An 11,781-nucleotide genomic window follows, 5' to 3' on the forward strand; every position below is an offset into this window, starting at 1 on the left:
TTCAGTATGTCAAGGTACATGTTGATATTCATGGTTCTATCAATGAACTGTAGCTCCCCAGTGCCGGCAGCACTCATGCAGCCCCAGACCATGACACTCCCACCACCATACTTGACTGTAGGCAAGACACACTTGTCTTTGTACTCCTCACCTGTTTCCCACCACACATGCTTGACACCATCTGAACCAAATAAGTTTATCTTGGTCTCATCAGATCACAGGACATGGTTCCAGTAATCCATGTCCTTAGTCTGCTTGTCTTCAGCAAACTGCTTGCAGGCTTTCTTGTGCATCCTCTTTAATAGAGGCTTCCTTCTGCAGACCAATTTGATGCAGTGTGCGGCGTATGGTCTGAGCACTCACAGGCTGACCCCCCCCCCCCACCCCTTCAACCTCTGCAGCAATGCTGGCAGCACTCATACTTCTATTTCCCAAAGACAACCTCTGGATATGACACTGAGCATGTGCACTCCACTTCTTTGGCGGACCATGGAGAGGCCTGTTCTAAGTGGAACCTGTCCTGTTAAACTGCTGTATGGTCTTGGCCACCGTGCTGCAGCTCAGTTTCAGGGTCTTGGCAATCTTCTTATAGCCTAGCCCATCTTTATGTAAAGCAACAATTCTTTTTTTCAGATGCTCAGAGAGTCCTTTGCCATGAGGTGCCATATTGAACTTCCAGTGACCAGTATGGGAGAGTGAGAGTGATAACACCAAATTTAACACACCTGCTCCCCATTCACACCTGAGACCTTGTAACACTAAGGAGTCACATGACACCAGGAAGGGAAAATGGCTAGTTGGGCCCAATTTGAACAATTTCACTTAGGGGTGTACTCACTTTTGTTGCCAGTGGTTTAGACACTGCTGGCTGTGTTGAGTTATTTTAAGGGGACAGCAAATTTACACTGTTATACAAGCTGTACACTCACTACTTTACATTGTAGCAGTGTCATTTCTTCAGTGTTGTCACATGAAAAGAATAGGTATAATAAAATATTTTAAAAAATGTGAGGGGTGTACTCACTTTTGTCAGATACTGTATATTTTTCAATGAAATATGGTGCACTTATTGTTTTGTTTGAAGGTTTTTTTTTTTTTTTTTTTCAGAGTAAAGCTGCGCATAGATGGATCGAAATTCAGCCAGTTCCGTATTTAACAGAAGTTTACACATTTTGTCACTAGGACTTTTTCAAGGTGCAGTAAACCTCTTTTTCAAGAGGTAAGCTTGCTGGAAAAAGTCCTAGTGATGAAATGTGCTGAGGCGGAACTGACGTCAGATGCTGGAACACAAAAACATGCATTAGAACCGCTAGCCTTATGAACAATATATGTTTAACACCTTCTTTTTAATAATAAAGCGGTTTTAAATTCTTGTGGAGATCATATGTTTCATTAATGCCCTTACTATAAGGGGTAGAGGAGGTATTCGGATCTGGTGCCTGTTTGGAGTAAAGCAGCACCTAGTGACTGGCTGGAGTATTACACCATGCCTTTTTCCCCTCAATGACCTGCTTAGTGATAAGAGGTCAATTTTTAATCTGTAAGAGTCCTGCATGTACACTGTTTGGGACACCATAGTGAAAATAAAAAGGGCATTTATTTTGAATGTTAATTACTTTTGTTTGGACTATTTTGAGTGGATTTTTCACTGAACTTAGTTATCTAATTTACACTTAGATTGTGGATTGGGTTTCTTCAGAGGTGCTATCACTATGTGTTTTTTTTTTTTTAACTGCACATTATTTAATGTTTTAGCCCTGGTTTATATATGTATTGTAATATTTTTACCTATCCATGGTGATAAGATTTGTTTCAACAGCTTGAGTGTGGAGAGTTTTTAGCACAGGTTTATAAAGGAATGGTCCTCGTAGTCTTCCAGCTGGGATTCTAGGATTCATTTGGTTGGTTGTTTTGGTTGTTCTAGCCCAGTTTTTATTTATCAAAGGCAGAGCTGGTGTGTCCTACCTTTAATATGGCTGATTATAATACTCTGTGGTTCAGGATAATCCAAGGTCTTTTAGCTTTTTGATACAGTTTAGCAGGGAGTGGGATCTAAAAAGATTTCCATATCAAAGCAAATGCTTTATGGCTTTAATATGGCTGATATGTTGAGTTGAGGTAGGGGATTCAGGCCTTAAGACATGGGTGCTCAACCTGTGGTCCTCCAGCTTTTGTGAAACTAAAAGTCCCATCATGCCTCTGCTTGTGGGAGTCAAACTTGTAACGGTCAGCCTTGCAATGCCTCATGGGACTTGTAGTTCTGCAACAGCTGGAGGGCCAAAGGTTGAACATCTAAGCCTTAGAGTGACCCATTACTGTGGTTAAATGGGGCAAAGTAATAGGGTCACTTAGCTTGCCCAGCAGCATATACTCACCTTTCCTTTAGGGATGCACCGATCCGATATTCAGATCGGATATCGGCCCCGATACGGGCAAAATAGCTGGATCGGTAAAATTAACAGATCCACGGGCCGATCTGGTTTTGCTCTTTATAGCAGAGAACAGCTGTCAAAGAAAAAAAAAAGAGCCTCCTGCAAATGCCTTTCAACTCTCCCAGTTAAGTAAACACAATGATTACAATGTATCTTTTTCGTTCCGTCTGCCGGAGGAGGGAAGTTTAACCTCTTAAAGACTAAACCCATGACATTTTAGATTTTGAATGCACAATGTTATAAGGTATCTACCGATACCGATCCGGAAGTATTATTTTGTTATAAGCTCACAAAACAGTACTTCTGGATCGGACTCGGGATCGGCAATTTCACATAGCAAAAGTTAGGTATCGGGACAAAAAAAGTCGGATGGGTGCATCCCTACTTTCCTTTTACTCCTTACCACTCCCTTCAGCTGTCACAAACAAAATAACGTACGTGCTCAGCCCTGTTTAGACTCTTGACAAGTCAGTTTTAGCTTCATACTGGGATTTACATAGCATTGGAGGAGGGAGGCAAAGAAGCATATATGCTGCAGCCGATGGAGGAAGTTTAATAATCTTTTTGCTTTATGTATATCTTTCAGCGATCACTCTGCAGGAGCTCCTAGCCTGTGATATGACTGCTATAATGAGAAATGTCTGCCCTTTTTATATGTTGTTTCATTAAAGTGTTACTAAACCCAGAATCCTACAGTCACTATATCTGGTCTCCCACAGTACACAGAAGATGAAAATGCAATTAGTTTAGTAAATATAAATTGCTAAATACTTTTTCTCATCAGCTGTATATAGCAATTAGAGCAATCTTGTGACTTGTATCAGTGAGCGCTGATAGATTTGTAGGAGTTTTCATTTCTCCCACAATTGTCCTATCAGGCTTCAATACCCTTAATTCTCTGTCTGAGCATGTCCGGACAGTGCTGATTGGCCCTGTGCTGATCACATGTACCCTCCCAAGAAAAGAAAAAAAAATCATCCATCAATCAAGATGTGACATCCCACCTACTGTTTTCTTTTTTTACTTACTGGGCATGGGGGAGGAGGGAGGGACTGGGCTGTCATTTAGGATCTGTATACGTATCCAAATGCGTGATGCTAATACCATGTGACCTGAATAGCTCAGCTCAAACCAGGAAGTGTTCTCTGAGTATTAGAGACCAAACTGAGCATGTGCAGCTGTACTACACTCACTGTGCTTATCTGGACTTGTCCAGAGTGAACTTGCAGGAGGGGGAGGATCTGTGCATACAGGCTCACACAGCCTTTTTACACAATGCAGAGGATTAATCACTAAAGTTACACAGTGAGTATTCACAAGCATGCTATTCTGCATCTATAGACCAATTTAACTGTTGTGGGTTTAGTAACACTTTAAGGCAAAGCTGGTGGTTTATACTTCATGGCTGACATTTTGAACTCTGTATCTGGGGTAGGCAAACTAGCCTCATCAGATAAGCTCATAAAATGCAAATCAGGCTCTACTGGTGTTCTGTATAGGTGACTGCAATGAATGTGTAAAGGCAAAGCAGAAGCTTTCTGGCCTTTACATCTGATATAATGAACAATATCAGATTTATGATAAGGCCCAGGCAATGCTGATGCTTCAGGCCTATATTGTGCCGCTGCTCACTGCCTATTTGTCCCTGTGATTAACACAGGGAAAAAAGCTCTGTTATATTTTGGCCAAGAAAGAACTGTGGGAGGTATGTGTAATGTGTAACTCACGGTTCCCTCCATGCTGTCCTTTCCAAGATGAGGCACTCCAAAAACCCTGATGCTAGTGCAGCAGTACTCCTAACTGATACTAGTCCTTGTGCATTGTGCTTCTGGTCCCTTTCATTATTTGAATTTGTTACCGCAATAGAAGTTAATTGGGAAGCCATTGTGTTGGTTAATTCCATTAAAATATTGATCCAGAAGCAGCTGGGTAATGGTATTAATGTACTGCCATCAAGGTTTTCAGAGAGATATATCTTGGAAAAGACAGCATGGAGGTTATTAAAATGAGCAGATTGGCAGGCCCCCTCTGTATGCAGAGCGTGATTTTTAGTGAAAAGGTGGGGAAAGGTTCACTTTAAGATATATGTCTTTGCAAAATAAAAATGCAGTACATCTATACATTTCCTCATCTATTATCCGTACCCTTATTAAAAAAATATATGTTAATACTGCCAGAAGCATGCATTGATTCCTTTCTTAGTAAAATAGCACTGCTGCCTTGACTATCAAGAACCTGCTCACACACGGTTTGTAGGGAAAAGGGCTCTTGGTAGATGTAGTTCTGGAGGATGTGCTTATGGCAATAGCAACTCATATACTGCACCCTGCGGATCCCTCTTCCCCACAGCTGACCCTATGAAAATTACACAAGACATGGAGTAATAAAAGCTTTTTACATCAAAGAAACTAGGCAAACTAAAACATTTAATGCTGCAACATGATGTAGAGGAGGTTTGGGGTAACTTTGTACGGTAACTGATGTAGGGGAGGTTTGGGGTAACTTTGTAACTGATGTAGAAGAGGTTTGGGGTAAATGTTTTACAAGAAACAATTAATGGAGGAGATTTATCAGACTGGTAATGTACAATTCTTCTGTAACAACATTGCAAACGCACTGCGTTTGCCCGCATCGGATTGCATTGTAAAAAAAGTACCATGTGATCCGGTTGCAGTGCGTTTCCCAAAGTAGTGCATGCAAATAAAATAGGCTGAAATTGAATCCACAGAACTGCATGCGAATCACAGAGGGACACCCAACACGTTCCTGTGTGATTTCAATGCAGTTCCTAGTGTGGATGGGCCTCACAATGCACGTTTTTGCCTTTGCCTTATGGACAACTGCTGCATTATTTGGTAACCTGTGTTAAAAAAAAAAACCACTAATTATCTCACATGAGTGTCAGCAAAAAGAACTGAATTACATGGGTCTTTTGTCACATTGTAGTAAATATCATTGCTTTCTGGATTATAGCTTTATATTATATATCATAGCTTTCTGGATTTTCAGTCTTCTTTTCTATCTTTACCTATCATACAAATTACTGCAAATACAACCTACCTACTCGAGTATAAGCCGAGTTTTTCAGCATGTTTTTTCATGCTGAAAATGCACCCCTCGGCTTATACCCGAGTCACTGGCTAGAGTGTTTTAAAAATGGCGCCGCTCTGCGCCGACGTGTCACTGCGCATGTGCCACATGCCCCGGGAATAGCCGAACGTGTTCGGCCTTTCCCGAGCATCGGCGGCGCATTTGCAGTGACGTATTGGCGGCGCCGGGTGGCACGGTTTTTAAATCGAAGACGGCGCCTCACCGACAGGTAAGTGAGACTCCTCCGCAGCCCCTGCATTTTCTCATGCAGTGCTGCAGGCATGGTACAGGACATTCTCCTGTACCATGCCCGCAGCACTGCATCTCCTGTGCCATGCCTGTACTTACTGTGCCATGCCTCTACATACTGTGCCATGCCTATACCATCACCTGTGCCATGCCCTTACCAGGACCTGTGCAAAGCCTGTACTATGACCTGCGCCATCTCCTGTACCATGCCCACAGCCCCTGTTTTGTGTCTCGTGGTGGTCCAGTTGGGTCCAGTAGCTGCTACATTTCCCACCCTAGGCTTATACTCGAGTCAATACGTTTTCCCACTTTTTTGTGGTAAAATTAGGGGTCTCGGCTTATATTCGGGTCGGCTTATACTCGCGTATATATACGGTAATTACGTCATATAAATTTAAAAAAAAACATGTAATGGCATTGCAATACACAGGGGTTGATTTACTAAAGCCGGAGAGTGCAAAATCTGGTGCAGTTCTGTGTAGAAACCAATTAGCTTCCAGGTTTTTTTTGTCAAAGCCTAATTGAACAAGCTGAAGTTAGAAGCTGATTGACTACTGTGCACAGCTGCACCAGATTTTGCAATCTTCAGTTTTAGTAAAGCTACCCCATAGTGGTGTATTTCCGCACATCTCTATTTTAACCATGTTAACATAATGCTGTGACTTGTAGGGCAGGTGCAATAGTGATTATTTCTTAATACGACGGGTTTATATATCCTTACAGATTTATTATAGTTAAATGAAATATTGTGTTGATACGTTGTCTGCACCTTCAGGTTTTTTTTTCCTTGTTCTCACTGGTCACATTTGAAAGGAGTTTGAAATTGCACTTCCAATTTGGTTTTGGAAAATATAATTTGCTCTCAAACCATAGGAGTGCTCTAAAGAGGTCAGAGATGATTGATGGAGTCGACATGTTAATATATTGTACAGTATGTAAAATCATGCTAACTTATATATATATGCTTGTAAATTATGTGAATGTTACTCTCAAAGTCTGGCACATTTATTTGAAAATACTTTTTATTTACAGGTCAATAACCCGTGCCTACTACAGAAATTCTGTCGGAGGGCTCCTGCTATTTGACATCACTAATCGTCGCTCTTTCCAGAATGTTCATGAATGGTTAGAAGAAGCGAAGGCCCACGTGCAACCCTATCAGATCGTGTTTGTTCTGGTGGGACATAAATGTGATCTAGACACGCAACGTCAAGTGACAAGACATGAGGCAGAGAAACTAGCCACTGCCTATGGAATGAGATACATCGAGACCTCAGCCCGAGATGCCATTAATGTTGAGAAAGCCTTCACTGACCTGACTCGTGACATATATGAGCTTGTTAGAAAGGGGGAGATAAATATCCAAGAAGGATGGGAGGGGGTAAAAAGTGGATTTGTTCCAAATGTAGTGCATTCTTCTGAAGAGGTAATTAAGTCCGACAGGCGGTGCTTTTGCTAAGCAGTACAGTTACTAATTAGTAAGCCGCCATTACAGACTCTACTAATATAACACCATCCTAATGAATCTGACAAGTAAAGGTAACATTGACCTTGCACTGGAAGGTGTGACGGTAGGTTGAACAGAAGAAGAAAAAATTGCTTGTAAAAACAAAAACATTTCTAGAAAATGAGCGTTCTTATAACTCTGGCAAGGGCCAAGTGTGTATGTCAATGTTTAGGAGTTGGGATTCCTAAGACAATGATACCAAGAGTTCAGATACATCCTAATTCATTTGATAAATTCTGTGTAGTTTATTGTTGGTAGTTATATGCAGTGAATTAATACCACAGTGTATTGGTCATGATATATAGTTATAGGAAACGCAACCCTTTTGTTTACTGTACTTCGAAAAACAAAAATGACGCACCAATGAATACGCTGTAGCTCTTTACGTAAAATTCAGTAATTTATGTGGTAATTAATATTGCAGTGGCTTAAAAAGAAAAACTGTTGCCATTGCACAGTGGAAAGGGTGACGTTTTTTGGTTTGACCTACAAAATGGCAGTTCCAGTTCTGTGGTGCCAACAGACACACAGATGGTGGTTGCTTAAGGATGCCTGGCCTAAAATGATGAAACCTTTGGTGGATACAGAGAAACTTGTAGATGGCACTATACTTTTGTGTTTTCAACATCATTATGATAAATTCTTTAAGTAATATGTAACAATTCCACTTGCCTTTACTTCGTAGTTTTCCCAAATGCCATCTTATAGTTTGCCTGTAGGTCAGTGGGATCTGATGACTCATTCATTCCATTGCAATGCTCAGGGTAGGTCACAAAAAATCCAAACTACAGGCCCAGCCTTTAGTTTCCTGTGCATTGGGTCATACAGTGCTCATGTCACGTAAGTGGTGCAGTGTTCTTGATTCCTTTAAGAGAGGCATTTGAAGATCCTGAACTTACTATTTCACTTTATGATTGAAATATGCTCATGACTGTTGGGCTGATCATACAACGCACATGAAGTTGCAGTTTATAAAATCCGTATGATTCAAGCCAAATGGGCATAAAACGGGCCAGGACTGGATAATTGGACACCTGCTTTTGTAAGTCTCCGCCTTAAAGCAGAAGTCCGGGCTAAACAATCTTTGTCTGAATACAAGAGCCATGTATATTCTTATGTGAATTCTGAAGTCCTTTATGTATTTTTTTTTTCTATATATATCTGTGTGCAATAATCCAGCATGAAACAATTCCTGTACTATGCCTCCGCACAGGAGATTCCTATAATAAGACCAGTTACTGCTGCTGTCTCTCCCTGTGCAGGGTGACTGGTCTTGTAGAACCCCTTCTCTAGTCTTTTGCAGGCAGCCTGTGATGATGTCACTGCTACAATTACAAGGATATATCTGAGTTTTCTAACATTTGTGGCTATTTTAGAATATATTTGAAGGAAAGTTGTTGTGCCCGGCGTTCAGCTTTAAGTAAACCATTTTTTTCTGACTTCAAACCTTCCTAAGTAAAAAAAACTGGAAAACCTCTTTAATATTTAGAACTCAAAATTCGATAATTTACTGTATCAATTTGCTGATCTAATTTTAAGTTATTTGTTTAATTTTTCTTTTTTTCAAATAAAAAGTATAATCTTGACCAAATATAATATTTTGCACTAATCAAGAAAAGTAACTCATAACTTAAATAAGCAATAGGTCAAAAAACTCCCTTTTTCTTTCTGTGGCAGTACAACCTTGATGCAGATTTTTACCGAACAGGGATTGGTAAAACAAGTTCTAATTCTCTGGCCTATATATCAGGTTTTGCTAGCTTCAGACTGACCATTTTGCTTTGATTCTAAATGCTTATCTATAATAATAATTTAACTGAAAGAACCTGTAGATATTTGATTCTACTTTACCCCCACTCCTGAACCTGTACAGGTTTGGGAAATAGACTTTGTAGGAAATGTTTTAGATGTCACTATAGTAAAGGCAGGGGGATTTTTTTTTCTGCTAAGCTAGAAATTTTTGGATGATGGTTTGCTCTCCTCTTTAAAGCTCAGTGATAAATGCCATGCTAGATTTTGGTGATTCATTGATACATATGGGATATTAGTATATATGGAGAATTAGAGGAGATAAAATTTAAAAAATGAGATAAAATTGTTTATGGTATGACCACCATGTGACATACAGTATACAACAAACTTAAAGGGACCATTTTCTTTGCCTATGCAGAGTAAAGTAAAAAGGCGTCCCTTAACTTTTCCCTATCCCTCCCTTTCCTACACTTCCTTGGTGCTTCATACAGGAGCAAGGGAACATTCCCCTGATATGGGTAAGCCTCCTTTACCATGGGAAAGGAGTCCATATACCTGTGTGCACTTTGATAAATCAATATGAAGTTTAACAGTCCTTTCTTTCCATATTCTGGCAGATTAATGGGAACCGCTAAAGTTTGGAAGAATTTGGGAGGGAGGGGGATAATTAGGTGGCCCTGGCACATTTCACTGCTCAATACTAGGCCTCTCTTTACAAACATGAGAACTAGCATCTATTTGTCAAGTAATCCAAAACCGTGTAAGGGATGAAAGTTTGTAGACTGAGTATTAATAAAAACACGCACCCCCTTAGATAATTATTTTGCTATAATGAATGCAGATGACAATACTTATACTATTTATATTCTGCCAGATCCCTCATCAAATACTTATCACATCAAGTGGTCAGGAATATGTCACTTTATAGCAACACCTGTGTTAACCATAGATATTAATTTTTCTCTGCGGTGTATTACACACACACACACACACACACACACACAATATGCCTGTAACATCCAGCCCATGGTTAGGGGCCTGCAGGATCAATTTAGTCTGGATACTCCAGAGCACCACAACCAGATGTGTACCAACAACAGTTAAAATGCATGGAGAGATGTACAGAGTGCATTGTGCAGGCCTCCTTTAAGCTTGATTTTGGCTTTCAGCTATGAGGGGCTTAGTTCTAGCATTTAGTCATCCACCTCCCCATGTATCTTTAAACTACTACTCTCTGAGCATATTTCAGTGTCCCAAATACTACAGGGGCTTTCCAGAGGATCTGTCTCTGGAAACTGGCCGAGCTCGGGGTCTCTGTTTGGTTACCCATCGACTAATACTATGCGAGACAAATTTTTTATGACAAAAGATTCTGCATCACTGCTGGGAAAGATGGCAAACATGAAAATAAAATGTTAGGAAAAAGTGTCCTATTTGCTTGCATTGCTCCATTGAAGCCAGACTTCCGTATTAGATGAAGCTCAATATGAGAGCCTTTTCTGGGGTATGAGTGACAGTTGTCAGACGGATGGTATAATTGAACTAGGGATGCACCGAAATGAAAATTCTGGGCCGAAACCGAAAATGCAGGATGCCCTTGGCCGAAAACCGAAACCGAAAATTACTTTTTCCCCCAAATAATTTTAAAATAGAGAAGAGGGGCATACACCAAAAACAGGCAGCGACGTACACCTGTCGCTGCCACCCTGTCACAGTATATGTACTGTGACGGGTTGGTAAGTGGTTAATTGAATTACCAATGGTATTAGTATTATGCAGCATGAGGGGGTTAATGTATTGCCACTGCTGGTCACTGATTCATTAGTGACCAACCAGTGGCAGTTAATTAACCCCTTTGTGCTGCATTAGTGCAACCAGTGTTAATTAATACCATTGGTAAGCTTGCCTCAGCTCCCCCCCCCCCCCGCCTCAGCGTCCCTCCCCATGCCAAGGATGCAAAATCTACTCACTCAGTTCCTCCGGTCACTGTCCTTCCTTTCAAAAGTCCCGCCTCTGGCCGGCGGCCCGCCTCCCTGTGATGTTACTACTACTACGATCTGTGCAATTGTGCATGAATGAAGTGACACACCGGACGGGAGGGCGGGCGAGCAACCGCTAATAGCTATAACTATGTGAGCGCTTCACTTCCCTGTTAGATGAGATACCCGCATGACAGGGAAGTGAAGGCTCACATAGTTATAGCTATTAGCGGCCGCTCGCCTGCTCTCCTGCCCGGTGTGTCACTTCATTCATGCACATCGTCCTGCTGACAGGGAAGTGAAGCGCTCACATAGTTACAGCTATTAGCGGCCGCTCTCCGCCCTCCCGCCTGGTCTGTTAGTTCATTCATGCACAGATCGTAGTAGTAGGGACATCATTGAGAAGCGGGCGGCTGGCCAGAGGCGGGACTTTTCAAACCTGCGCTGTGCCCTCCTCCTTCCTCACGGCGGCCATTAATTTCTGCATTTTTAACCCATTTTTGGCCGAAATGGGATAGGCCCATTTTCGGCCGAAAATTTCGGTGCATCCCTAAATTGAACCAATGGCAGCTTTGCGTCTGAAGCAAACCAATAGCATGTTTTCAAAGGAGTCCCTAATGTGCTTCAGGGCGAAGAGCTATTGTGCTGTGTGCCCAAATTGTGCTGTTGTAAGGGCCCTTTCACACTCGTGTGCTTTTGATGTGTTCCCATTCCCTTACAATGTAAGGTGCTTTTTTTGGTCTGCTTTTGAAAAACTGCACCAAAGATGCAG

General features: G+C 41.3%; 1 protein-coding gene across 1 annotated transcript in view; it reads left to right on the plus strand.

The window, feature by feature from the left end:
- The window catches only part of RAB39B (RAB39B, member RAS oncogene family), a 31,230-nt gene extending 23,263 nt beyond the window's left edge, over positions 1-7,967 (plus strand). Inside the window, exon 2 of the mRNA XM_082264489.1 lies at positions 6,804-7,967. Coding sequence (XP_082120615.1) covers positions 6,804-7,230 — 427 coding nt within the window. The 3' untranslated portion in view covers positions 7,231-7,967. The remainder of the gene's footprint in view (positions 1-6,803) is intronic.
- Positions 7,968-11,781: the final 3,814 nt, after the last annotated feature.

This window comes from Pelophylax lessonae (assembly GCF_965119305.1).
Source record: "Pelophylax lessonae genome assembly, chromosome: 7".
Classification (NCBI taxonomy): Eukaryota; Metazoa; Chordata; class Amphibia; order Anura; family Ranidae; genus Pelophylax; species Pelophylax lessonae.